Here is a 25447-nt window from a genome sequence, read left to right as displayed (position 1 = left end):
CTTTTCTATATTTTTTGTTAATAAAATAGCTGAGTTTTGATCTTTAGATGCTCTAGACACCATCCCTGAGATTTCTGACCTACAAATATTCCCTGTCCGTCCATTGACAGCTATTCTACCTGTTTCCTCTTTCGGACCTGATGACTAAGCTTCCGATGGTTCGGCACGGGGTGCGGCAAGCAGGCGGGCAGGCGGGCCGCCGCAGACTCAGTACGGAGTAGATTCTGCCTGTAGTGTAGGGATCGGCCGACAGAACTCGAACATGGTTGGTATCTTCAACATAGGGATGTATGTATACAGTCATAATCATAGACAAAAAATAGGCATGTGGAAATCGCTCCGATGCAAACTCTGAACACAGAAAAACAAGTCCGGGGTCAACATGAATCAATCATGCAAGAGGTCCATCCACCGCATCAACACTCTTGCGCTTGCGGGGGTTACTGTGGTTGTCACCGGAATCTACCAGTATTGGCCATTGTCAGCCATATGGCGCTGCCATTGGGACTTGGATTGGGCATGCGCGTCTGCTTCCATACCTGGTGCGCTGGGGTCCGACGATGTTTCATCATACGACGGCGGGTCGAGATCCATCAGGTCTTCCGGGGGCTTGGAGGCATGCACGCCCTGCATAGCAGTTGTCGTGGGAGGAGTCGTATCCATCATTTCGGGCATGGACTCGACGACTTCGCGACAGACGGGGTCGACGAGACGGTCTTTCATGTTCTTGTTGATGTACACGAGGAAGTAGGGCGTGGGCGGGTTGTGGTCCTGGTCGTTTTTGAAGATCTCGTCCAGGTTCTGTACCTCGGTCACATACTCGTCATTGTACTTGCGCCAGATGCCCTTCTGGAAGTCGTAGATGTAGATATAGTAGTGGCCGAAACTGACGGAGCCATGGTGCACGAAGACGGCATACAGGCAGTACGCGAGGTTGCGGTAGTCGGCGAATTGGCTGGAGATCATGGTTTGCGTGTCTTTGATCTCTTGCTCGACGGCTATAACGAGTCAGCTTTGCCTCTTTTTTTGAGGGGGTGGGTGGCACTTACCGCAGAGCTCTTCCTTCGCGGTCCCAGAGACCTGCTCAAGTTCATTAGGCAAAGTCGACTGAACCTCCTCCGAGGGACCGTCAGAGTCAGCGTCCTGATTGAGTTCCTGGAGGGCAGATTGGGTGTTCCAGAATAGCTGCTCCATGCTTGTTTCTCTACCATTCTGTGCAGTTGAGGGAACATCCTTCCGCAGCAGCTCGGCGCGACGAGCCTCGAGCGACTTCACGGCACGCTTCCATTCCCAGCACTGACGCCGCCGGTTCACGATCTCCGGCTTCTGGGTGTCCATGTAACGGTCCAGATAGATGGTCTCGAGCAACTCCAGGTGGTTAGTCGACTTGAAGGAACTTTTCCTCACCGCATCAAACTGAACTCGCTGGACTTGGATCTGAAGAACAGGAGGCAGCCGGCTTATAGACCCAAACTGCTCCGCCTCGGCATTTTCAACGTTGATCTTCTGGGCATCGAAGGCTCCGTCAATGGCAGCATAGATGTCTCGCGAGCCGCTGGCCACATCGACTTTGATATCAGCCCACCACTCTTCTTTAGATCGGGTACCACTTTCAGTGGAGATGTAGGATCGAGTGCGCCCGTAGAATAAACTATACGCGTGTTAGAACAGACTTTATGGTCCAAGATCACCCTTACTCTTTGATCTGGTCGAGCTGCTCGCCATCCTTGGCGACATCTCGAGGCTTGATAGCGCACTGGCTTTGGAAGAGAACATTATTAATCACCTCCGTCACATCCTGTTGGGCACCGATCTCCACTTCCTCGATCAGCTGCTTCTGTCGGTCAACCTCTGGAGAAGATCGCGGAGGCAGCTGGGGCTTCGCATCATCGGTGCCGGGCTTCGAGCCGCTTTCAGATTCGGGCGCCGCATTTTCGTGTCCCTCTGGCGGCGCCGCCGGGTCCTTGGTGTTTTCGGAAACCAAGGTCGCGTCACTGTCCACGTCGCTAACCATCGGGTCTTTTGCGGGTTCAGATTGACCCTGTACGGGCTGTGGAGGGCCAAGCGGTCCGAAAATGGGCGCTCCACCGATGTCGCCGAGACCCTGCGACATTCCCGCAGAAATGGTCGATCTGCGGCGAATGGCTGCTTCGTTACTAGGACTGATCAAAGTCAACCGAGCGAGCTCCTGGCCAGGCGTGACCGAAGACTGCGGAGAGGTAATCATATCATTGAACAGGGTACGGAGTTGCTGGAGGAATCGCAGCGACCGTTCGACCTCTTTCTTCATAACCTTGCGAGATCCCACCTGTTTGTGGTCCAGGCTGGCTTGGTCACTCAGGTCCATCTGGAAGGTCTCAAAATCCAGCACCATTTCCCGGAAGGGGCGGATCGAGAAGTAAAATTGGAGAAGACTGTTGAGATAACATGTGTTCCCGATGTTCTGCAGACCAACCGGCCACTCCGCCAAGTTGCGACTGGACTCGGTAGATATGCCAGCCATATTCTTGAGCAATGGGCTGTCCATATCCTTGGCAATGATGCTCAGGGCGTAGTTGTATTTCTCGGCGTTCTCGGGGTTGTCGTCCACGCAGATTGTGTAGGCTGCGACAATTGCACCTTCATCAGCGGTCCGGTCTGGAATCTGGAGTAAGCGATAAGCATCGCCAACGTCCATTTCACCCGCGACTGTTTCACCAGTGTCAACGAAATGCTTCAGTGCCACCGAATTTCTGGATTCAGCAATGAGCTTGACGGCGCGATTCGCCAATTCTCGGCTAGTCGGGTTGTCGTTGACCTTTTTCATACAGTTAGATTAGCATACAACATGACCCACAAAAGAACATACCTTCGCCGTGTACATGGTGATAATAAAGTCATCCGGGGTTTGATCGTCGACTCCAAGGTAAACCTGTGCTTGCTCGGCATTGGATACGCCTGGGTAAAATCGTCAGCGAATGCGCGAAAGGTGATGGTGGGTTGACTCACGATCTTCAGATGCAGACTGGATGCGCTCGCTCCGTCTGCTGTGACCGATTCGCCACAGCTGTTGGCGCGCCTCGGTTTCTTGGACTTGGGCCGTGGAGCCGATGAACATGTAGAAGGTTCTAATGATGATGTCCTCGGTGAGATTGGGATCATCACCGTTAAGCCCAAAGTACTTGTATGCATCCGCAACATCCTCGTCTGTGTATTTGCCTTCTGAGTAGGCAAGTTGAACAGCCTGGTCGATGATTTCCCAGTCCGCGCCACCTCGAAGGGTGGCAATCGACTTGAGGCATCGGAGATACAATGGTGCTCTGGCAGGATCGACCGACACCTGGCGGTTGAACGCTTCCACAATCATGGATGAAGCCATGTCTTCCACGGCTCCTAAGTCTTCATAGAATCTGTGGAGCGTAGTTAGAATTAGCTCGCCTTAAGAGGGGTGGAAAACAAACGGGGCAGGCGGCATATCAAACTCATTGACCCTGAGTGATTTGGGATCTGCAACACAGTCAGCCATGAAATCTGGCATTTAAGATTAGTATACACAAACAGTCAAGAGCCTCCACTGCATAAAGCATGTCGTTCGTTGCGGAGACAGACCGAGGGAGGGGATCAAATCCTTTCTTTTCCGAAGACGGTCGGCTGTCTATCAAAGACAGCAGTTCCTGAACAATGTTGTCGAGAAAGATACAGTCTGTGTCTTGGTAGGGTGACTCTGTTTTCGCACTGGTGGCCGGCTGAGGAGGCTGCCAGGTATTGTTCTCCTGATATGATATTAGTAAAGAAGTCCCCAGATAAGGAGGGGCTAAGGTCATACCTGTTGGTAGGTGAAATTGAGAAACTCAAACAGTTTCTGACAAGGCATCCCATCAACACCAAAGCTGAGCATAAACCTCTTGTTGGTTGCGGTAATGGACTTGCTAGGCTGGTCAGGTTTGAGAGTATTGCTGACATACATACGCAGGTTGTCGAGGACAGTGGCCGAGCTCGGGCAGGCCATGCCCTCTAGGCGCTCAGGCTGAGCAGCCATTGCCTCTTGAGCCCGTTTGCGAATCACATCCTGATCAGTCAACAGGTGCACTAGTTCAGGGTTTAAAAGAGGAGAAAGGATTCGCAGGGAGACAATGGCCGGACATGAAAGGTTGGAGCACTGATAATGGAATGTCTCTGCTAGCTGGCCTTTGGGAGTGACCTCTGCACTTGAACTTCCACCCGCTTGTCTTCCTGACTTGTAGACAAGGTGATGGATATGGCCCTCCAGATTCTGAGAGAAGGTGTTCATGCCATTTGTATAGTTCACCACAACCTGGATATGGCAACGGCATTTGGTGCACATTGCATGCACCTTGGATGTGCAGCCCGGACGTCGTTTCTGGTCTTCCTGGGTGTGGAAGGTCTGTTTGGGTTTGGTCACATAGTTGTGGCGACAGGCTGAGGGTGATATGAAATCCAGTGCTCCATTGTAGCGTTCGGAGTAGACGGGGGGAACTTCGGAGAGGAGGTTACGGCCGGTGCTTGAAGGGTGTGCGGGATCGTAGAGTAGGATGTCCTGCACGAGACGAGGCGCCGTCTTTCCTATATTGGTGGTAATTCTCATATTAGCCATTTTCTGGGCCGGTGGTAGTCACCCCTCCATCAGGCAACGTACCTGCTCGCTGAGGAACAGCCATTTGTCAGGTTGATCTATTGGAGAAACCACGAGCTCCTGTCCAACGTGAGCCTAGCAGTCCTGATAAGCGAGGGGTAATAGGGTGCACACTATGATTTGGAAGGTGAGAAGCGAAGCGTGCAGTCCACCCACCCGCGATGAACGAGCTCCGGAGCAACAGGTGCAGCGGGGAGCCCGTGGACACCGGACGAGCAAGGTGGTGGGAGGTCAACGTCGCGTACAGCACTTGTAGGGCATTGAGTAGGAGAATAAGAACAGCAGGGCCAACAAATAAAGCAGAAGATGCGTGAGAAATGAAGAGGAAAAGCACAGCAACAGCAGCACACGGTATACCTGGAGCTCGCTCCATTAAGCCCTCAGCGGTGGACAAGGCGGTGAGGGCCAGCAGAACCGGGCCAAATTCCACACCCAACGACATCTCAGTCCATCCCTGCTACGTCTCTGCCCCCCCACAGTCATGGCTCACCACGAGGAAGACCACAGCTACCATCCCAAGGATGCCATCTCGGGGGCATTGAAGGCCACGATGCTCACTGGCAGTGCAGGTCTTTTTGCCTCGGCTGTCCAGAACACCCTGACCAAAAGGAACGTCGGCCCGCTGGGCGTGTTTATGCGCAGTGGCGGCACCATCGGAATCTTCGGTATGAATAATGGCTGGGATAGCGCGGCTGGTCAATACTGACGCAGATCTCTAGCGGCGATGGGCGGTACCTATGAATTTGTCAAGACAGCCTCGGCCAACTTGCGGGAGAAGGAGGATCCTTACAACGTTGCTCTGGGTGGCTTCTTTTCGGGTGCTCTTCTGGGGCTGCGAGGTATGTTGTTTGTCACTGCGGATGAAAGCACTGCGGGGAAAGGGTGTCGTGGAGCATTGAAGGTCTTTTGGCTGATACGCGTCTAGTCCGCACCTTCCCCGCCCTGTTGGGCTATGGCGTCGCGCTGTCGACTGCCATGACCGCCTTCGAGTACACCGGAGGTAGCCTGTTTGGATACAAGAAGAACACAGAGGTGGATGAATTCGACCGCCGACAGCAGCTGCGGACGAACTACCGGACTCCGGCTGAGCAGACATTTGCCGAATTGGGCGAAGGACGGGGTATGTTGCTCGCATATAGTGGCCCCAATTTGATCCGCAACTGAGCTGACTCGATCTCCGGCAGGTATCTACGGCCCCAACTACGAGGAGCGACGCCGGGAGCGGCTGAAAGAGGCGTACGGCATTGAAGTCCCCACAACGCCGGCTGCCGCATCATAAAGTGGTTTCTTTCTTTTGTGTCGCTTTGTAAATTACCCCGTCGCCTCTAGCATGCCGGATACGACAATCCGATTTTTCTTCTGTTTTCATTTTCTCTGATGGGTGGTGTGGAGAGACGTAGCTGGTTCAGGTGATGGAGATGGTCACAATTACCTATTTCAGTGGGAATTAAGTGGAGGATTTCATATCCTTCAGTGAGAGCTCTAGCCACTGTATGACGGGTATACGGTGATGTAAATGAGAATAATATTTACCTTTTATCCCCGGACGTCGAGATAGGGCATCGCCCAATCACGACGGCCAACCGAATTCCCACGGCGGCGCAAAACGTGCCAGGGCCTTTCCCCAGGCTGCCCACGGTCAGTTTCTTGGGCAGCGGCACTCTGCCCAGATACACTAATCGCTAGGGGATGTGAGTTAAGAACTCTTGTTCCTCCGAACGTCACGATCATCGCGACGATCAGGGGTGTCCTAAATAGCGGCCACCCACGTGAATCAGCCACTAGGCAGATAAATATTACCTGAGTATTGTCCTAAGTGATGATGCTTCTATTCAATATGATGCTAGGTACAGCCCGGCCATTACTTCCGATCCATACGTCAACGCTCCCCCTCTCCGGCCTTCCCGGCTTGTCATCACGACTCCAGCTTCGAAGACGTCATCTATCTCACGTTCCCCCTCTTACCCGGAGCTACGAAGGTACGAACTCTTTGGTTTTTTCCTTCCAATCTCCCCCTTTCTGGCATTTTACCTCTGCTCACCGGACTATTAGTTACTAAACCCCGTTCGCCAGGTAACCAGCCCCGCGCCATACTAGTGACCGGCTTGTCCTGAACTATTCCCTATCTCCCTCTCTCTCTCTCTTTCTTTTCTCCACCTCCTTTTTGATTCTTTCCCGATCCTTATCCTCCGCGCTCCCCCCTTGCGTCACCCACGTTTCTTCCTGGCATGGCTGGGCCCCAGACGCCCGTGCAGGACTATCCGCCGCAAGAGTCGATGCGCGGCTTCTCCCGATCCTCGAGACCCAGTTCCTACGTGGGCAGCAATTCAATGCCCGACCAACCCCAGATGGCCCACAACCCGCGCTTCCGGGAGGACTTCGACGCAGCCAGCCGGCGCAGCTCCCTCATGCTGGACGGCGCGGGAATGCAGCGGTCTGCGTCGCAAATGTCCCGGGCCCGATCGCCGGGGCCCTCCCGATCGAGCACCCTGAAAAAGAAGCCCTCTCTCAGCCGCAAGGGCAGTCTGCGGCGCAATGGCAGCCGCCGCAGTATGCGCGCCGGCAGCGTGAGGAGTCTGAGCTTGGGCGACCGTGAGAAATACGGCGATGGCACCGAGGACCCTAACAGCGCGTTCACCATTCCGATTCCCACCTCCGGCAACCCGACCGAGGTGCTGTCCAACCGCTTCCAAGGTGTGTCGCGTTGTTCCGATTAATTTCACTCTTGTTAACTTGCTTCCTAGCCTGGCGCAAGGTCCTCAAAGACTTGATTATCTTCTTCAAAGAAGTCCAAAAATCCTACGAGACCAGGTCCAAGCTGTTCTTATCCGCCTCTCATGTTATCGGCAACCAGGCGATCCCACCCGCATTCCTGCAAACCGGTGGGCTGGCCGATGCGACCGAGATCCTCCGAGACTTCCACCGCCAAGGGTACACGGAGGCCAACAAGGCCGTCCAAGTCGAGATGGAGGTGATCAGCCAATTGACGGGTCTGCGCAACGACCTACAGAAGAAGACCAAGGAGATCAAGAGTCTGTCGGGGGATTTTAAGAATTCGGTCGAGAAGGAGCTGGAGGGCACGCGCAAGTCGGTCCGCCACTTGCAGGAGTCCCTCGGCCTCGTGGATACTGATCCGTCTGCGACATCGGGCAAAGGCGATCCATTCATCATGAGACTCAGTGTCGAACGGCAGGTTGAGAAGCAGATTGAGGAGGAGAACTATTTGCATCGGGTTGGTCCGCCCGCTTCATGTGACCTCACATATAGCTAACAACCCTTTTAGGCGTACCTGAACCTCGAGAACTCGGGCCGGGATCTCGAGTCCATTGTGGTTAGCGAGATCCAGAAGGCCTACAATGCCTATGCCAGCATCCTCCGACGCGAGGCCGATGAGGCCTATGACACCATCGAGAAGCTGCGAGTGGGCCCGATCTCGATTCCCCCGGACTACGAGTGGAACTCGTTTGTCGCCGCGACCGACGAACTGGTCGACCCTCGCATCCCACTGCGAAATGTGGAGAATATCGCCTACCCCGGCAGAGACCATCCCGCGGCTGCAGAGGTCCGGGCTGGGATGCTGGAGCGCAAGAGCAAGTATCTCAAGAGCTATACTCCTGGCTGGTGAGTAATCTCCCTTTTGATCCAAATTCCCTTCCACTAAGCCATATCAGGTATGTCTTGTCGCCGACTCACCTCCATGAGTTCAAGTCGGCCGATCGCGTGGCATGGCAAACTCCGGTGATGTCATTGTACCTGCCAGAGCAGAAGCTCAGCTCGCACTCGCAGCCGGACTCGAGCTCGCACAAGTTCATGCTGAAGGGTCGCCAGACCGGTGCGATGCACCGGGGTCACTCGTGGGTGTTCCGGGCCGAGTCGCACGAGACCATGATGTCGTGGTATGAGGACATTGAGAGCCTGATCAACAAGACGGGCGAGGCTCGCAATGCCTTTGTCCGGCGCCACGTCCGAAGCGTGAGCGGCATGTCCTACAGTAGTGATGGAGGAGCAATGGAAGAAGACGAAGCCGACCGCACTCCGTACTCCGGATCGGTGGTTTTGGCGGGTGAGCGACCAACCTCTGCTCCCCGTCAGCCCGGCGGTGCCTTCCCCAGCGATGTCCAAATTGATCGACACATGCAGGCACCTTTGTCGCCCTCTAGCGGTGATGGTTCTGTTGACAAGGAGGGGTTGGCCGCCGCTGGTGGGGTTCCAGACGGGTCTGCAGCTCTGGCAAGCTCTACTTCCCAACGAGGAGTCAAACTCAATGCGGCCGATGGTGTTTCTCCAGCTGCTGCCAACGGAGGTGAATCCTCACGGGCCCCCGTGGAGAGACACGACAGCTACTACGGTGACTGGATCGGCCCGGCTGCCATTGCGGCCAAACAGCGGAAGCACAACCCGGCTGACTCCACAGTTGATGACCGGGAGATTCGATCGGATGGAGGCCAGGCCTCCCTGATGGCTGCCGGCATGGTTGATCGGCCTGGACGGCGTGAGAACTCGGCTCCGCCACAGGTTCGCCGCGAGAGCGTATCGACCGTACCGACCAACACGAACGTGACCGACTACACGAACAACACCATGGCCACCTCGGTGGACGAGGAACCGTCCCTGGCCCACAAATCCATGGGCCTGGAAGACAGCGCGCTCCCCTTGCGTCAAAAGACCGACAGCATGGCCACCATGGACATGAAGATCCCCGGCCGCTTCCCGCCGACCAACGTGGCAGCATAATTTGAGTCTTCTCTTTCACTTCTCTGTTCCTGTTCCTTTTTATTCTCGTGCGCATCTTGTGTATACCTATTGTGCCTTCTACAATCCGGCCTAGCTTGCTTTTAGGCGTTTTGGTCCCCTCGTTTCCTCCCATCCTAGGCCCTTGTCGCCGGCGTTCGTTTCAGGGTGGGCGTGTGTTTGTGTTAGGTACTTCTTTTCCCTTGATTCCCTCGACGGGTGTTGCACGCCCGGTCTTTCGTTTCTGTTGTCTACTTAGTTGGAGGGATGAAATGAACACGGTTCCCTCGGACGATTGGCACTTGATGGAGTAACGGAAATATGGTGATAGAACTTAGCTGCCTGTAATAATGCCTCGGTCGACATACTCTATAGATCGGCCGTGGAGATACATTCACCCGCCGATCGCATGGCCGGTTGTGCCTCAACTCCCTCTTCTCTACCAACTCCCACGAAATAACAACACGGTTGTTTCTTCTGGTGACCTTCTCCGCCTTTCCTTTCTGCTCTCTCTTTCTCTCTCCACCACCACCACCACTTGTTCTTTTCCTTTCCTCTCCTCCTCCCTGTCTCCCCATCATCCGCCATCCTCACAACTCTACTCTGTGCCACCTTCCTTACCTTACCTCCACGCTCCCTCGATCAATCATGGGTGGGTTGTCCCCTGTTTCACGCATTACCTTCGTATTTACTTGTTTTTGGTCCTCCCCTTGGTACATTCCCAGCTCCCCTCCTTTCATCCAATCATCCAATCACCGTGTTTCCCCCCAACCTTGACGCCTTAATCCTTTCATCTCCTTTCTTTCCCCCCTCCCTCCCCGCCTTCCCACCTTTTCCTTCTTCTTCCTTTCCCCCTTATCGTCGTCGTTTTACTATATTATCCTCACGCTGACTGCCCTGTTCAGCCGACGTCTATCGACCACATCAAGTAAGTCCGCTTTTCTTTTCCTTGGTTTCGTCTGCACTTTATTATTCTACACTCCCCCTGTCTCCCTTCCGATGCGCACTCGTGGATACGATGGGCTATCGCGAGCTCTGGGATGGTCAGTGCGCGGGCGGACCAGCAATGGGGCCTTCGATCAGATATGCGCCCGATCATGTTGATGATGCTGGGAAGGGGATAGGGGTTTCTTGACATCGGCGCATTCCTTACGGCACACAAACCCCCCTGTTCCGTCCCCTTCCATCGCACCCCCTCTCCGCTCAGCCCAGACTGACTCCCGGGGTCCTTGTACTCCCGGGTTCCCTCGAGTGGAGCATCACCTGACCTGGAGGACCCGCCCCGAGCCTGCGACATCCCAGAATCCACGTCTGCGCCTCGTTTGCCCTTTGCCCGTTTGATTTTCATCTTTCTTTGTTTGTTTGTCGCATCGTCGTGTCCAGATCAAAATGTCTGCATATCCCGACTCTGACCACTACCAGCGTGAGAGGTCCCGTTCGCCCCGTCGTCGTTCTTCTCGCAGTCCCCGTCGCAGCCGTCGCTCCTACACGCCGCGCAGCCGCTCTCGCAGCCGTGACGATTACCGTCGCAGTGATCGCCGTTCGCGATCTCCTTTGAGTGCTTCCGGTGCTGGTGGACAGCCAGGCTCTCCCTACGGTGGACGCAGTGGTTACGCGCCGGGCAGAACGTTCGAGGATCGTGCCGATCGTGTCGCCGCGAAAGAAAACATGATGCAATCCGTCCGCGATTCGTCCCAGCAAGACCGTCGGGTCTATGTGGGCAATTTGAGCTACGATGTCAAGTGGCATCACCTCAAAGATTTTATGCGACAGGGTAGGACCGCCAGGAAAATGTGGTGTACCAATCACTAACCGGCTTATAGCTGGAGAGGTTCTCTTTGCCGATGTATTACTACTTCCGAATGGAATGTCGAAGGTGGGCGCCAATGCGTAGAGTGGCTGGTTCCTTTTCTACCTCCCTGATTTTTCGTTCTGGCTTCTTGTTGGTTATCTTGCATGGACTGTTGGGTTGACGGGCTGGGCCTGGCCGTCCGGATATTGTAGGGATGCGGGTAAGCATTGTCTGAAGGTCCCTGAAAACACAATTGCTAATCACTCTACAGGATTGTGGAATACGCAACCAGGGAGCAAGCACAGAACGCAGTCAACACGCTTAGCAACCAAGACCTGATGGGACGCCTTGTCTACGTCCGCGAAGTAAGTCATGGCCTTTTTTGGTGTCGTTCAGATCTGACCGTTTGTAGGATCGTGAAGCCGAGCCCCGTTTCATCGGTGGACCTCCCCGGGGTGAGTTCGGGGGTGGCCGCGGTGGTTTCGGCGGTGGCTATGGCGGTGGCCCCAGTGGCCCCCCCCGGCGGTGGTGGTGGCCGACAGCTCTACGTGTCGAACGTTTGTTTCCCCTCATCTCCCGTGCGCCAAACTTCATGGGTTGTTTATTGACATGTTGTAGCTCCCCTTCAACGTTGGCTGGCAAGACCTGAAGGATCTTTTCCGCCAAGCGGGTAAGTACACGATGACTGTAGCACCTTACACTTCTATCCATTCCCTGCGCTGAAGTATTAACCCCCACTTTCTTTCTTATAGCTCAGCAGGGTGCCGTCATCCGTGCCGATGTGCATACCGACCCCACCGGCCGTCCCAAGGGCTCTGGTATCGTTGCCTTCGAGTCTCCCGACGATGCGCGCAATGCCATCGCCCAGTTTAACGGATTCGAGTGGCAGGGCCGTCCGCTGGAGGTCCGTGAGGATCGTTTCGCCGGCCCCGGCCCCGGCTTTGGTGGCCGCGGCGGCTATGGTGGTGGATTCGGTGGTCGTGGCGGGTTCGGAGGCCGCGGAGGCTTTGGTGGTGGCCGCGGAGGATTCGGCGGCGGCTTCGGTGGCCGTGGTGGTTTCGGTGGTCCTCCCGGTGGTGGGCCCCCCGGTGGCTTTGGTCATGGCGGTCCTGGCGGTCCTGGTGGTGGCTTTGACAACGCGGCTGCCCCTCCAGCGGCTCCGAACCCCTTCACTGATTACGCTACCTCGGGCGGCGAAAAGAGCGCCGTCATCTACGTGCGCAACCTGCCCTGGTCCACCTGCAACGAGGACCTGATCGATCTGTTCTCGACTATCGGCAAGGTCGAGCGTGCTGAGATTCAGTACGAGCCCAACGGACGCTCGCGCGGCACTGGTGTCGTGCAGTTCGACAGCGCAGACACTGCGGAGACAGCGATCTGTATGTTTTCTTTTCGTCCTATCCCAGGCCTTACTAATACTCTTGCAGCTAAATTCACCGGCTACCAGTACGGTGGTCGTCCTCTCGGCATCACTTTCGTCAAGTACCTGAACGCAAACCCAGGTCCCGGAGACGTGATGGAGGATGCTGAGCCCCCGGCCGGCCCCACCCAGGATCAGATCATGTAGTTATCTTCTTGTCCGAAAAGTTTTGGTGCATTATTCCGCTATGCCCAGACCTGTCGTGGCTTTATCGCTTTTGTCTTGTTGCTCTCTTTCGTCGATGATTCCCTTATTCCCACCATGTTGTTTTGTGTGTGTCTGAGTACTATCAAATTGTGTTTTTGTGTGGGGGATCTGCAGACTGTAGTAGATCGAGCCTCGAATTACAATGAATTGCGTTGATGCTCTATTGTGGTGGTTGGTTAGTTAGACCTGTAGATCTAGAGCTAGCACGTGCACCGCTCTCCATCGCGGTTTTTGTCCTTTACAAACCACCTTGGACTGAACGACCAACCCCCTCAACCATGGCTTATTGTCCGAGCTTCGCTCCCTCAACAGGGAGATCTATACGCTCTCTCATCTCAATTCCACTTCGGCAATTCCACCACCAATCCATCCTCCCAACAACCCGCCTCGTCCGCTCAGCACCAACACCCTCACAATCCACCACCCTCCTCCCAAAAAGAAGAACCAGAAGCTACCACTCAACCCACCACCCCCGGCCCCCATCACACACCTACACAAATAGCCAAAGCACAATCCTCACCGCCGCCCTCCCCCACATCCCCAGTCACGGCTTCTCTCTCAAATCCCTCACCCTCGGCGCGCGCGACGCGGGCTTCCTCGACGTCTCGGTACAGCTCCTCCCGCGCGGCGAGTTCGACTTGATTCTCTTCTGGCTCGCTAGTCGGCGCGGCCTGCTGCGCGCTAAGGTTGAGGAGGGGGGCCTGTTGCAGCGCATTGCGGCTGAGAGGGGGGTGTCTGACTTGGGGGTGGACGAGAGGGTGGAAGCGCTGGTGCTTGAAAGGCTTAGGATGAATGTTGATGTTAAGGGGGTTTGGCAGGATGTGAGTTTTCTTGTTTCTATTTCATTTCCCGTTGTTTGCGACGCTGCTCCCCTTTTCTTTCTTTTGTCTCCTGCTATATCTATACCATTGATCTAAATTGAGACTAACCCAACCCGAAAAGGCCCTAGCACAGATGTCCCTCCTCTCGAACATCCCCCTCTCCCTAAACGAGCTACACGCGCTATCCTCCGACATCCTCTCGCTAGCGGGTGACACTTCCGTGGACTCGGCATGGTACACGCGCCGTCTAGCCGTTGCAGCCGTGTACGCCAGCGCAGACGTGGTGATGACCCGCGACCCGACCCCGGATCTGGCAGAGACGACGGCGTTTGTGCACAGGCGGTTTGAAGATCGTGATGCCCTGGCCGCGAAGATGCAGGGCATTGGGGAGTGTGTTGGCATTTGGGGGAGTACAGCCGTTGGAGTTGGGAGAAGCTGGGGGTTGAAGATTTAATCTGTCAGACGGATAGATGGAGAGGTAGTTAGTTGGTAGTGGTGATGATGATGGGGCTGTGTATTTCTATTCTATTATTCATCTCGCATGTCTTTTTCATTTGATTCAGTCCCTGGATTAGTGGCTGGGGACAGTGACAGAATGTACAATCCTGTGTATACTACAGTTTGCATTGCTCGATTTACGTTCTACACACCATTTTCTTGCTTATATCAAGTCAAGGCAGGGAATGTATGCATTAAACAATGCTCACGCTAAGCTCAAAATAATCCAATCACAAATCAGAGGCCACGCTCAATGCTCTGCTTCCTTTCCCAGGCATTGGTTAGCCAGGATTGCTACTTCCCTTCCCCTTTGGCGAGAATATATCATAGCCATTCAGAATTCTCTGCCCTGATTCACTCGAGCAAGTCACGAACGGCCTATCTCACTGCAGTGATACTTTCTGCACCGCTTCCTCAACGCTCACAGGTGGTGCAGCGCCGTCTTGACTATGCGCGTGATCCGCACTATTCTCAGCCGGTGATATCAACAAGGTCGGCGAGGTAGGATGGGACGGATCCGAAAACTCAATCCCCTCTTTTTCGGGGGACTGTCCAGTGCCAGAACCTTGTTGGGTAGCAGCACACGTAGAAGCAGAAGCTATGGCGTGCGCCTCATTCGGAACACTAGCGCTGCGCCCACCAGTCTCACCCGAGTCCGTGGGCGTAGTCAGTGTCTTCGCTCGTCCGGCGCGCCGGGTCTTAGGTGGAGGCGGTGCGGGACGGTGATGGCTTGGTGACGGGGTATGTTGCGCAGATCGACGGGGTGGGGGGACAGCGGGGGGAGGGTTCGACGCAGAGCGCCGAGCGTGCTCGGGGACGGGAGGGACGAGGTTCGATGTTGTAGTTGAGTTGCGCCGCACGCCGGGTTGAGAGGATGAGGATGGGGTTGTTGGTGTGAGCGTAACCGTAGGATTGACCTCCACCCCCTCGGGGATCGTGTTGCGGTCACTGCTTGTCCCGGCAGAGCGAGGCTCCTGCTCGTCATCATCAACGGCGAGGCGACGGCCCCGCCACCGGCGGGATTTAGGTGGCTCTGGCTTGATTTTGGGGGCGCGGATGGTGGGGACATTTGCATCCGTGGCTGCGTGGGCAGCGTCTTTGCGGCTAGGTGTGATGATGCCTGGTTTCTCGCGATGCGTTGCTACGGCTTGCACACTTAATGAGGATGACCTTGCGGACTCGAGGTTCATGCCGAGGCGCTGCGCGACGCTCAATTTGCGTTCGTGCCCTGGAGGAGCGGATGAGCCTCGCGAGTCCATCCGCGTTGGTGAGACAGTGTCTGGTGAACTGGCGGTGGTGCTTGTGCGCGAGAGCGTCCGGGCTACTTCCAGCGACTCGCCAATATCAGTTGGTGTTTCGACCTCAGCAGTCTGGACGGCCTCGTCAAGCACTGCATCGATTGTAGACGGTTGGCCGGAGAGCTCCTGAGCATTGTCATGCGACTCCACGTTGCGAAGCCATTCGACCGTTGCACATCGAGAAACGAGTCGCCGAGTGGTATCATCGACATCTTCAAAGTGAAGAATCCTCTCGTGCTCCGCTTCGTTACCATCCGAGTTCTGGCTGCGGCCGAGAATGCTCAGCAGTCTTCGAAGTTCCTCGCGCTTATAATGCGGTGGTTGGCGCAGCTGTGTATGCGCTAGGAGCGGGTACAGAACGCGCAGATAGGTATGTCGCAGCGCAGCGGCCTCTTCGGGCAGATCAAGTAGGTTCCGGATTAGAATATCGACCAAGACATGAAGGTCATTAGTGAAGAAGTATTCGTAGGTGCTGGGAGTGGTGAAAATGAGGTAAAGGAGCTTCAACGTAAGCAGCTGCAGTGACGTCTCCGCTGCATGTATTACTTAGTGTTCAGCTCTTCACTTGACAAGGCGGACATACCTTCTCGGTTGATCAAGAGAATGATATTCTCCCCGAAAGTCTTGTACATCCCGCCATACACGGAGAGAATCTTGATCACCTTGTTGGTCAACTGATTCGAGGTCTGCTCATTGTCCGCCGGATTGTGCGCCGAGATCATAAACTGCTCATTCAGGACCAGCTACCGCAAAATATCAGCCACGTTCACCGGTCCCCAGCTAATCGAACGACTCACCAGAACCCGGATGACAGGATAATGATATGGATCGGAAACGTCGTAGGAAAGATTCTCGATGAGATCAAACAAACAGCGAATAAAGTCGTCGTCCACGAGAACTGCTCCCCCAAAAAGTGTGTCAATATCACATTTCTCCGGCCACCCCGACTCAAATTGGGAAACCTACCCAAATCCTCAATCTTCACCCTCTGAATCCTCGACATCTCATACAACAAATCCATTAGCAGCCGGTGAAGACCCGCTCCACCGTCCATCTCATCCCTGCGCAGCGCCTGGATCAGCTCGAGGAGACGCGCGAACACGCCCTCCTCGTTCATCATCTGGAAGGCCAGTTCATTTTGTCGACCGTCGAAGAGAAGGAACGACGCAATTAGGTGTAGGATGTTCGAGTCATCTTCCTAAAGCAGAGCAACATGAATGAGTGAGAGTCATTTGCGACAGAATGCCGAAGTGTGTGTTTACCTGTAGGAGGCCGTAGATAATCTGGCGGCGGACATAATCGGCGTGCGCGGCGAAGATGCTCGATGCGAAGAGCTTGTAGGAGCAGCGCGAGATATTATACTCTGAATTAAGGTATTCATCTTCGCCGTCTTCGAGTCAGTCTCTGTGCCATCCCACATGCGGGTAAAAGGCAAGGAAGCGAAGGGGGGCCACCTACCTTTATACTGCGTCGTAAGACCCAAATAAGCGCGCAGAGCGTCATCAATAAGATCCTCTGTGCCGCACGGTTTGGAGACTATCGCTTGGAGTTCTGGACGTTGGTCAATTCAGTGAGTGCGGTTCCAGCGACGGGTGGTGTGGACAAGGCAGACTCACCATCCCAGAACTGCTGCTCGGTCTCCAGCGAGACCTCAGATTCCATTTCCCGCCGGGCTCGATCTGCGACTGAGGACGTGACGGGTACGAGCAGTCATCCCGTCCTGGCGGCCCGGTTGAGGGAGAGAGTTTAGGAGGCGTGAGGGTGGTCGTTGGAGTTGAGAGCGGAGGAAGAAGCGGGAAGAGGTGAAGGCGGGGAAGAATGGACCTACACTTCAAACCCTTAATATGGAACAAAATATACATTGCGATTTTCCTGGTATGACTATGCAGTACATGACGTATATATAATAAATAAAGGAAAGACGGATTAAAGAAAATATTACGAGATCGGGCGTTGGAAGGGATGCGCCTCGGTGTTTCTGCAATCACAGTTAGTTTAGGATGGAAACTGTGTGAAAAAGCCGAACTCACAGAACATATTGGTCCAGATCCACAACACTCGGATCGCTAAAGAGCAGATAGAAATACTTCAGCGTCTCAGCCAGCCAGAACGACTCCATCGTATCCTTGAGCACGGGCTCCTCGGACGTAACGTCGTTGATAGCCGCGTTGGCCAAGTCAGTCCGCGTATATCTCTGGATCGCCTCAAACATCTTCCAGCCCTTGCGGCGCCAGTAGTCGTCACCGGTCGTGCGGTACATGATGAACACAGACTCGATCGCCTCGGGACGCAGGAAGTACTGCGGCGACGAGATCCGCAGCATGCCCGCGGGCCGGCGGTCGTTTTCAGCCTGCGCTTGTGAGGAGACGACTTGCGGGTTGCGACTGCTGTCGGGGGTTTTGTCGCGGGAGGTGTCGCGAAATGTGTCTCGGTCATCGAGAGACGGGTCAATATCGTGACTGTCGGAGGGATTTTGTCGGCCCGTTGCGAACACGTCGCGTTTGTACACATGGTCGAGGTCGTCGTGGGGATTCACTGATCCGGGCATGGGCATGGGGACGGCCATGCCGCCCTCTCCAGTACGCTCCACACCGCTCTCCTCGTTCAATTTCACTCGCTGTCCGTATTCGCTCTCCGCGCTACGAAACTGCGCCTGAGCGTGCGAGTCCTGAGTAGTCCCCCACTTTTGCACGCCCGACTGGAAGCGGCTCTCGTCCCATGTGCAAGCCACATCCTTCTCACAGGGCAGCAGGCGGAACTGCTCAGGCATGATCCCCGTCTTGGTCGACTCGTACGCCCACACGCAGCCATCGGTCAGTTTACCGGCGAGCTCCAGGTCGCCCTGGATCTCGAAGGCTTTGGCACCGAGAGCCATCATGCCGCCAGCAAAGCAGGACAGGTGACTGCCCTCATAAACGAGATCTGCTGAACGGGGGATCGCTTTCTTCGTGGGGTCCAGGCCGATAGTGGAGGCAAAGAAGCGGAGGTCACGCCCGTCCTTGACCATCGGCTTAAAGAGCAAATAGTTCCGGGCGGCGCTCATCGCCTTCTTGTACATCTTCTCGTACTGCACGTTCACGCCGCCCAACAACAAGAACTCCTTGGGCAGGTATTCGTAGGTCGAGTCGTACGCCCCTCCCAGACCGTAGCTGTTATCGCGCGTGGTTTGGGGCATGAGCAATCCGTCCTTGCATTCAGCCTCAGATGATTGGGTTTGGCTGGTCGCGGCTTTTGTATCAACCTTGGGATCGACGAGAGTATTGGCAGCATTGGCACCGACGGCCCGTTCGGCATCTTCGATAACGACATCTCGAGAGTAGAGAGAGCCAGAGTTGCCGGATCCCACGTCGCTCCCAGAGTAGCTAGAACCAGAACTACTGGAGCCGGAGTTGCTGGAGCCGGAGTTGCTGGAGTCGGAGTTGCTGTTACTCTTTGGCTGAGAGGAGGATGACTGGTCATTCGACTGGCTGAGCGCGGAACCAACATGGCTGGAAGACGACGGGATCTTATAGTTGGCACATCCCTGTGCATTGAGATGCTGGGGCCACAGGCCGGGAATGGTGGTGGAGTCCTGGATCTTCTCCAGCTCATTGGTGATCCGTGCAATCGCATCATAATACCTGTCGTCCCTGGTAAGTTGCGCCAACCGAGTAAACTCGAGAGACAGCGACCCAATCTCAGCGAGGACAGCGTGGGCATTGGCCCGATGGCGCTTGGAGACATGCTCCGGAGCCCAGCGGTAATAGAGAACAGGCATGCGATTCGGCGTGTCGAATGCACCAATGAGAACCTCCGCGAGCTCCTTGGCCTTGTCGAGAAGGATCTCATAATGCTGGCCCGAGATATCATAGGCACCCAGCAAGCCACCCAGATATCGAATGACGGTCTCAAACACGGGGATATCGTCTCTCGGAGACCGGGTGAAATCAATCCTCTTCACAGCATCCACTGCCTCATGGAACTCGTCCTTCATGTCCATAATCCACAACGTATCCAGAGAATCGACCAGCGTCGCACCCCATCCATTAAACGGATCGTGAATAGTTTCTGACAAGGGCCCGACTTCGTCATGGCGCATAGCCACTTTCTTGTATCCGCTCCAGGCATGCTGGAAGGCAGCTCTGACGGAGCCGAGCTGCTCCAGGCGCTCCTGCTGGGCAGAACTGGACTCGTCCTTGAATGAGGCCTGCAGTTTGGGCAGCTTCTTGGGGATGTCTTTCGGTAGCTTGATGATCTGGCTCGCGGGGACGGGGTAGTCCTCTGGGAGGGACTGCCATTGTGACTTGGGCAGTTCCTTGCCCGGTTTGATCGTCACCTCCTTTCTGCCGGAACCACCGTTGTCGATTTCCTCGCCCAGTGCGTCGCTACCGATTCCTGTCCCGGCTAAGGATGATGAGGTTGAGGACGACGAAGATGGCAGCTTGTCACCAAATCCAGGTGCCTTCTCCGCTGCTAGTGAGCTGCTATCCGAACTTGACGATTTGCCCGACGTCCCTGATGTACCGCTGTCTGATGTTGACCCACCACCATTCGCCAGCTTAGGAGCAGGCTCGGCGTCCAGCGTCGAGTCCTGCGTCGTTGAGCCGCCGGTTGAGCCAAAAGTAGAATCTCCTGTAGAGCCGCCGGTTGAGCCCCCGGTTGAGGCCCCAGACGATCCGCCAGTAGAACCACCGGTTGAGCCAAAAGTGGAACCGCTTGTCGAACCACTTGTTGAGCCACCAGCCGAGCTCCCCGTCGAACCCCCGGTTTTCTCAATCGGAGAAGACACCCGCTCATTATCCACCGCATTCGCAGCCCCCAAATTCGAGGTCGGCGGCACGTAAGGAATACTATTATCGACAACAGCCGGCACGCCCTGCACCGAGGAAGCCTCCGGCCATTCGCGCGACCTTGAAAAATGCCAGAACGCGAAGACAAAGGTTGCGGCGAAGATCAGGAGGACTCGGTAGCGGCGCGCGCGGAACATGGCGGAGGGCACCCCGTCAGGGGGAGGGTTGAGGGACGGGTCGTATGGAGGAATGAAAGGAAGGAAGGGATGAGGGAGAGGAAGAGGAAGAGGGCGAGATAAAACGAAAGGATAGAGGTGGGATGGAAAGATGGACGGATGGTGATGACAGGACAGGAGAACAGGTTGGTCAGTTATTATTAGGTCAAGACTGGTCCCCTCCTCGCAGAGAATCGCCCCAAGACTCGTCGGGGCCAAGCCAGAGCTACGCTAGGAGCGGTGTCGCTGCCAGCTCGGGCGGTGGAGACGGGGTTAGTCATGATGGTTGTTTATTATTCGTGAACGAGTATTATTATTGGATCGCACTGTCTAGTAGAGATGAACTATCATGATGGTTTGCAAGGCACCAGATCAGCGATGATCAGCAAGGCTGCGGCGATCCGATCATTTAGAAAGCACCATTGAGGCCCTGATCCGACTACGACGAGTGCGACAGACCCTGCAGCCGGTGGCGTCTGCCCTAACTCATTCCAGGTCGTACAGTCACGGAGCAAAACGCCGCACCGATCCCACAGTAACACACCGGACTGAACAGAAAGACACGTCGATCTATATTCCCACCGCCGTCCGTCGGCCGTCGTTGTTAGCTTTCTGGAACTGCTGAATTAGGCCCAGCACGCCCGCGCCGCCAGCCAGGGCATCGATGTTCTCGCCTTCGTCGTCTCCCTCCTTGCCAAGAGGATTCATGCGCCACGAATCCCCCAGGTTACTCTCGTCGGTCCCGACCCCGCCACTAGAAGCCCCTACTGCACCGGCCGACGGCCGCGTGCTGGAATCGTGCGCTTCTTGTGACGACGGCGTCTCGTCATCTTCAATAGGATCTGCCACGGGATGTTGCGATCGTGACAAGCGAGAGCGCTGGTAGGGCGCGGAACGGCCCGCGGGGCGGAATCCAGAGGCTGATGGCTGGTGGTGTGGATCTAGGAGCAGAGACGGTGCGGGAGAGCGATGGTCGCCTGTCGTCGCTGCTGGCCGCAGTCTCGGGGCACCGACGATCGACTGCGGACCGAAGGGGCCGCCTGCCAACGGTCGCTCGAATCGATCTGGAGTGCCGCCCATCTCAGCGCCAGAGGGTGACCCGAGGGCAGGGAGCGTGGGCGGCGGATGGAAAAGTCGCCGAGCAGCGGAGGGTGGATGATTGGTGCCGTAGTGATCCAAGAAGCCATAGTAGGAAGCGAGCATCTTGCCATCCTTGGTCGAAAAATAGTCTGCACGCAGGTCCTGTTTACCAGAGTCGCGCCGACCCTGCGACATCACGTTCGTGCCTTTTTTGAAGTCGAAAACGGCAAACGAACAGAGATATCCCACCCCGTCGACGTGCACGGTGAACTCCCGGAAGAAGTCAATCAGACGGTCGCTGCATTTAGGCAGGCTGAACCACAGCACGAACGGCGTAAAGATCATGCTCAGAATCTCTTCTAGGAAGATGACAATCTTCACTTGATATAAGGTAGCAAAGTCCTTACGCACCTCATCGCTGTGCAGGCGGCCCTTCCAGCTCGACGGGAAGTAATGTGTAAAGTCGATCAGTTCCAAGAGTGCAAACTCGGGATCAAAGACGTCGTTTTCTTCGGGGGCCAATCCCCGGGCAAAAGCCCAGATAGAACCGAAGACACCAAGATAGAAGAGGACGGTCCGGTCAGGAGAGATCTCGAACCCAAGGAATAGTTCCGGATCCACAATCGAGGCGAGTGCAAGCACCGAGGCCAATGCACCAGAGACAAAGGCAACGAAGCGCGCAACCTGAACCGTTTTATCCTTGGGAAACTGATCAACGTAGCGGCTGGCGAACGGATATGACATGTTAATCCGCCGCTCGAATAGATGCCACAGCTCGTTGAACTCGCGAAACTTCCACTCTGCCAGCGGCGTGTATTGGCGCGAGCCGATTTCGGCTGGGTTCTTCTTGAACTCGTTGAAATATCGGAAAAAGTAGTGCATCATGAAGTAGACAACGATAAAGGGAGCCACAAAGATATTCATAATGCCAGCGAAAATAAAGCGTCGTCGCAGTCCATCGCTCAATGCTCGTCGGTGGGTATCTTTGAGAAACAGCGTCCGCACCTGGCCTTGCTCGTTAAACACATAGTCCATGATGCACAGGTTGAGATTCCACTCCAAAGTTCGGGAGAATAACTGTCGGTTCCTGAGAAATGGGATTGGTAATGTGAGATCCAAGATGTTCTTATTAACCAAAGCAATCATGTAGTTCTCCTTGCGCATCAGACGGTTGGCAATATCATGGGCATCCATTCGTTGCTTCGACTGGCTTCCCAAGAATCTTCGGTGTTTGGCAGAGACAGCACCTGCGGTGGCCGGGTTGGCGTCTCTCAGCGTCATCAAGCGGCTGACTACTTCCTGCCATGAGATGGTCTGAATTTCCGCATCGGAAATCCCGAGAAGATAAAAGTAAAAGTCGTGCATGTGCTTCAACCGACGAATATCCAGCAGGTACTGGAAGGTCTTTCCCATCCAGAAGAAGCTGAACAGCCACAATAGGAACGTGGACGTCCCGGACATCTTGGCTGTACATCTCGGCACGAGAATATCGTCCAAGGTTTTGCTCCCTCGGACGTTCTGGTAGTCGATACAGTTAGAGAGAAATGTTGTGAAACCCACTACGAAAGCAAAGGTCCTAGATTTTGCTGTCAGCCACTCAAATCCTCCGGGGGGGAAAAGGGAGAAAAAAGGAAACATACAAAAGATTCAGGGCTCGACCCAGGAAGATGGACCAGATTCCATTTCCCAAAAAGTAAATATAGACATCCTTGATAAAGTTGTCCAGATCCTCGACATTGGCCCACCGCCACATTGCCTTCTCTTTGGGGTCAGCATTGGCCAGACTTGGGTGTTGCGCGGTAGACCATCTCCCCGGCGGACGACTACTTTCAAGATCGGGTGGTTGACGAGGTCCTCGTGTTTCCCAGGGGGACCGGCGGGGTTGCGGCGATGGTCTCGGGTTTGGAGATGTGGAGGCGTCGGAGAGATCATGGGATGGAGGTGGAGGAAGGTTTAACTGCTGGTCCTCGTCAAGGGGTCCTTCCACCAGCAGCGACTGGGGGACATCCTCATCCTGCTCGTCCAGCTCGTATCCGGTCGATGATTCACGCGTCATCCAGCGGGGACGGGAAGGCTTGCGCCAGCGGGATCGAGGGGCGGATGTAGGGCTCTCTTCGGGTGCCTTGCCTTTGCGCGAGCGCTGTTGGCCGAGCAGAGCATCGTTGGGACTGGCGATCTCGCTGTCCCTCGCATCGGCCAACGCATCTTCCAGCTCCCCGTCACTGAAATGGTCCTGTTGATCGACCATCCCTGCGCGTTCTTCGACATCGGAGGAGTCCGAACCGACGTCGTGCTGGCGGATAGTCTCGTAGACCGAGGGGGAACCCGTCGGAGGCAAGAAGCGGGAGAGTACATTGGAGGACATCATCTTGAGTTGTTGTTCGGGGCAGTACTCATCGCAGCGGCTGGGCAGCCGAAGCGGTGGAGTGGATTAGTCAAGGGCCATGCGAGAGGGATGGTGCAGGAGCAGAGTTGAATTCCTCCAGCAGTTACAAGGAAGGAAGGGTGGTGAGTGAGCACGACAGGTGACCGAAGTGTATGGACCTTGTGATTGATGGGTCGGTGATCCATGACATAAACAGATGCCTAAGGCATGTCGCATTACCTAAGTCCGCTGAGCTGACCGCCTCCCCGCCAGTGGTGATCGTCAACGATCCACCCACTGATTCATGTATGCCTTTTTCCTGATAGGATTATTCCTGAGCTCGGTCTATGATGCCAGATACAGATAGTCCCAGCCCATGCTCATCATCATTCTGCGTCCCTCGTCTAGCGCGCTGTCGGGCAAAAAGAGGGTCCGATCGACAATGCTAATCATGGCCTAGTCGGAGGACGAGCGACCGCGCCGCATGATTCAGTGGGCGCCCTTTGTCCGTGTCCCCGAACTAGCTCCACCCAACCGGGGCAGAGGGACTCACGCCAGTCGCACTATGGCCAGACTGGTGGGATATTAAGAGGAGGATGATGATGATTTATGATTATGGACAGAAAAGGGGGACCGCAAGCCGGCCCTGCCGCTAGCGACGACTAACGGCTGGGGAGGCATCATAGCGCAGTGGTCTGCAGAGTCAGTCCAGTCCGTCACTTTTAGGGTGCCACGCCGGCCGATTGGCGTCGGCAGTTTCGGTAAAGGCAGCATGAAGAGAGGTTCTCCCTGCGCGTCGGGTCGTTTGTACCTTACAGCCAGGCTAACTTGGGTTAACTACTTTGACCTACTACCACGTATGAGGGAGAGGGAGGGACGGACCAGGATCGGGCTAGATGTTGCTAATAATATAATATGTAATGATCCCTGCGCATCATCATTAGTTAGCTCGCGGCAAAGGGCTCCCTATTATTTATGATTGTTGCAATGATCCCGTAGTGGTGGTGGTGGAAGTGGTAGGAGTGAATGCTTAATCCACTTCCCCCTCCTCTGCATCTTTCCACTTCTTCCGCTCACTCACGCACCTTACTCCCTCCCCCTCTTCACTTCCTTCTCGCAACATCGCCCGGCCAACTTCTTCCCAACCACTTTCCCACTCGACTCACCCCATTCTCACCCTGGCTCGCCTCATCCACACCCCCCGAATCCGGGTCTGAGGAGGGGCATCACTTGCCGGGGGATCTGCAAAGCACACTTCCCCAGCACACACAAACAACATCTTCTTTTCACCCCATAATCAACTCAACCCCCAATTTCAAAAGAGACTGATGAAGGTGCGTTTGTTGTGGTCTCCCTCCTCTCTCGTTCTCCACCCTTCTCTTCAGTATCCATCCATCCACCCCCGACCATTAATGATATCACCCTGCCCTCCTGAGCCTGCTCCCTCAGACCCCGACTGACTCTCACCTCGTCCAGCGGCATCAGCGCTATCGGCTAGCCGACGGATTGGACTCTCAACGCTAGCTCCTGCATCTCCCGCACATACGAAACGGTGACCTGCATCTCCCTTCGTATCTCTCGCCCCTCGCCTCCCTGCCCCGCGACCGAATGTGCGACT

At 55.3% G+C, this 25447-nt stretch overlaps 8 protein-coding genes across 8 annotated transcripts; 4 read left to right on the top strand and 4 right to left on the bottom strand.

Moving 5' to 3' along the window:
- Positions 1–462: 462 nt before the first annotated feature.
- Positions 463–4658, bottom strand: N7474_006519 (ubiquitin-specific protease UBP2; the record flags this gene model as incomplete). Its single annotated transcript, XM_057197929.1, has 9 exons — positions 463–998; positions 1050–1651; positions 1698–2797; positions 2849–2937; positions 2989–3389; positions 3441–3486; positions 3539–3752; positions 3806–4563; positions 4637–4658. 9 exons carry the CDS (start codon positions 4656–4658, stop codon positions 463–465), a joined length of 3768 nt encoding a protein of 1255 aa, XP_057051369.1.
- Positions 4659–5114: 456 nt separating this feature from the next.
- On the top strand, positions 5115–5912 carry N7474_006518 (Mitochondrial inner membrane translocase subunit Tim17/Tim22/Tim23/peroxisomal protein PMP24; the record flags this gene model as incomplete). The annotated part of the gene is made up of 4 exons (XM_057197928.1): positions 5115–5298; positions 5353–5472; positions 5559–5753; positions 5818–5912. The coding sequence occupies 4 exons, from the start codon at positions 5115–5117 to the stop codon at positions 5910–5912; spliced, it is 594 nt and encodes a 197-aa protein (XP_057051368.1).
- Positions 5913–6861: 949 nt separating this feature from the next.
- Positions 6862–9367, top strand: N7474_006517 (SLM1 family PH domain-containing protein; the record flags this gene model as incomplete). The annotated part of the gene is made up of 4 exons (XM_057197927.1): positions 6862–7327; positions 7378–7865; positions 7917–8254; positions 8305–9367. 4 exons carry the CDS (start codon positions 6862–6864, stop codon positions 9365–9367), a joined length of 2355 nt encoding a protein of 784 aa, XP_057051367.1.
- Positions 9368–10753: 1386 nt separating this feature from the next.
- Positions 10754–12723, top strand: N7474_006516 (uncharacterized protein; the record flags this gene model as incomplete). Its single annotated transcript, XM_057197926.1, has 6 exons — positions 10754–11138; positions 11188–11254; positions 11428–11713; positions 11775–11826; positions 11909–12535; positions 12584–12723. The coding sequence occupies 6 exons, from the start codon at positions 10754–10756 to the stop codon at positions 12721–12723; spliced, it is 1557 nt and encodes a 518-aa protein (XP_057051366.1).
- Positions 12724–13061: 338 nt separating this feature from the next.
- N7474_006515 (uncharacterized protein) lies at positions 13062–14058 on the top strand (the record flags this gene model as incomplete). Its single annotated transcript, XM_057197925.1, has 2 exons — positions 13062–13604; positions 13726–14058. The coding sequence occupies 2 exons, from the start codon at positions 13062–13064 to the stop codon at positions 14056–14058; spliced, it is 876 nt and encodes a 291-aa protein (XP_057051365.1).
- A 427-nt stretch (positions 14059–14485) lies between these two features.
- Positions 14486–17062, bottom strand: N7474_006514 (DUF2013 domain-containing protein; the record flags this gene model as incomplete). The annotated part of the gene is made up of 7 exons (XM_057197924.1): positions 14486–15933; positions 15984–16143; positions 16198–16298; positions 16367–16598; positions 16663–16790; positions 16859–16951; positions 17017–17062. The coding sequence occupies 7 exons, from the start codon at positions 17060–17062 to the stop codon at positions 14486–14488; spliced, it is 2208 nt and encodes a 735-aa protein (XP_057051364.1).
- Positions 17063–17338: 276 nt separating this feature from the next.
- Positions 17339–20366, bottom strand: N7474_006513 (class I alpha-mannosidase 1A; the record flags this gene model as incomplete). Its single annotated transcript, XM_057197923.1, has 2 exons — positions 17339–17378; positions 17431–20366. 2 exons carry the CDS (start codon positions 20364–20366, stop codon positions 17339–17341), a joined length of 2976 nt encoding a protein of 991 aa, XP_057051363.1.
- Positions 20367–20954: 588 nt separating this feature from the next.
- On the bottom strand, positions 20955–23832 carry atgI (autophagy protein ATG9; the record flags this gene model as incomplete). Its single annotated transcript, XM_057197922.1, has 2 exons — positions 20955–23040; positions 23105–23832. The coding sequence occupies 2 exons, from the start codon at positions 23830–23832 to the stop codon at positions 20955–20957; spliced, it is 2814 nt and encodes a 937-aa protein (XP_057051362.1).
- Between the last annotated feature and the right edge of the window lie 1615 nt (positions 23833–25447).

The sequence above is a fragment of the Penicillium riverlandense genome (assembly GCF_028828495.1).
Source record: "Penicillium riverlandense strain IBT 135883 chromosome Unknown utg000006l_segment0_segment0, whole genome shotgun sequence".
NCBI lineage: Eukaryota > Fungi > Ascomycota > Eurotiomycetes > Eurotiales > Aspergillaceae > Penicillium > Penicillium riverlandense.
The sequence above is the reverse complement of the archived record's forward strand: the minus strand, read 5'-3'. Positions and strand labels throughout refer to the sequence as shown.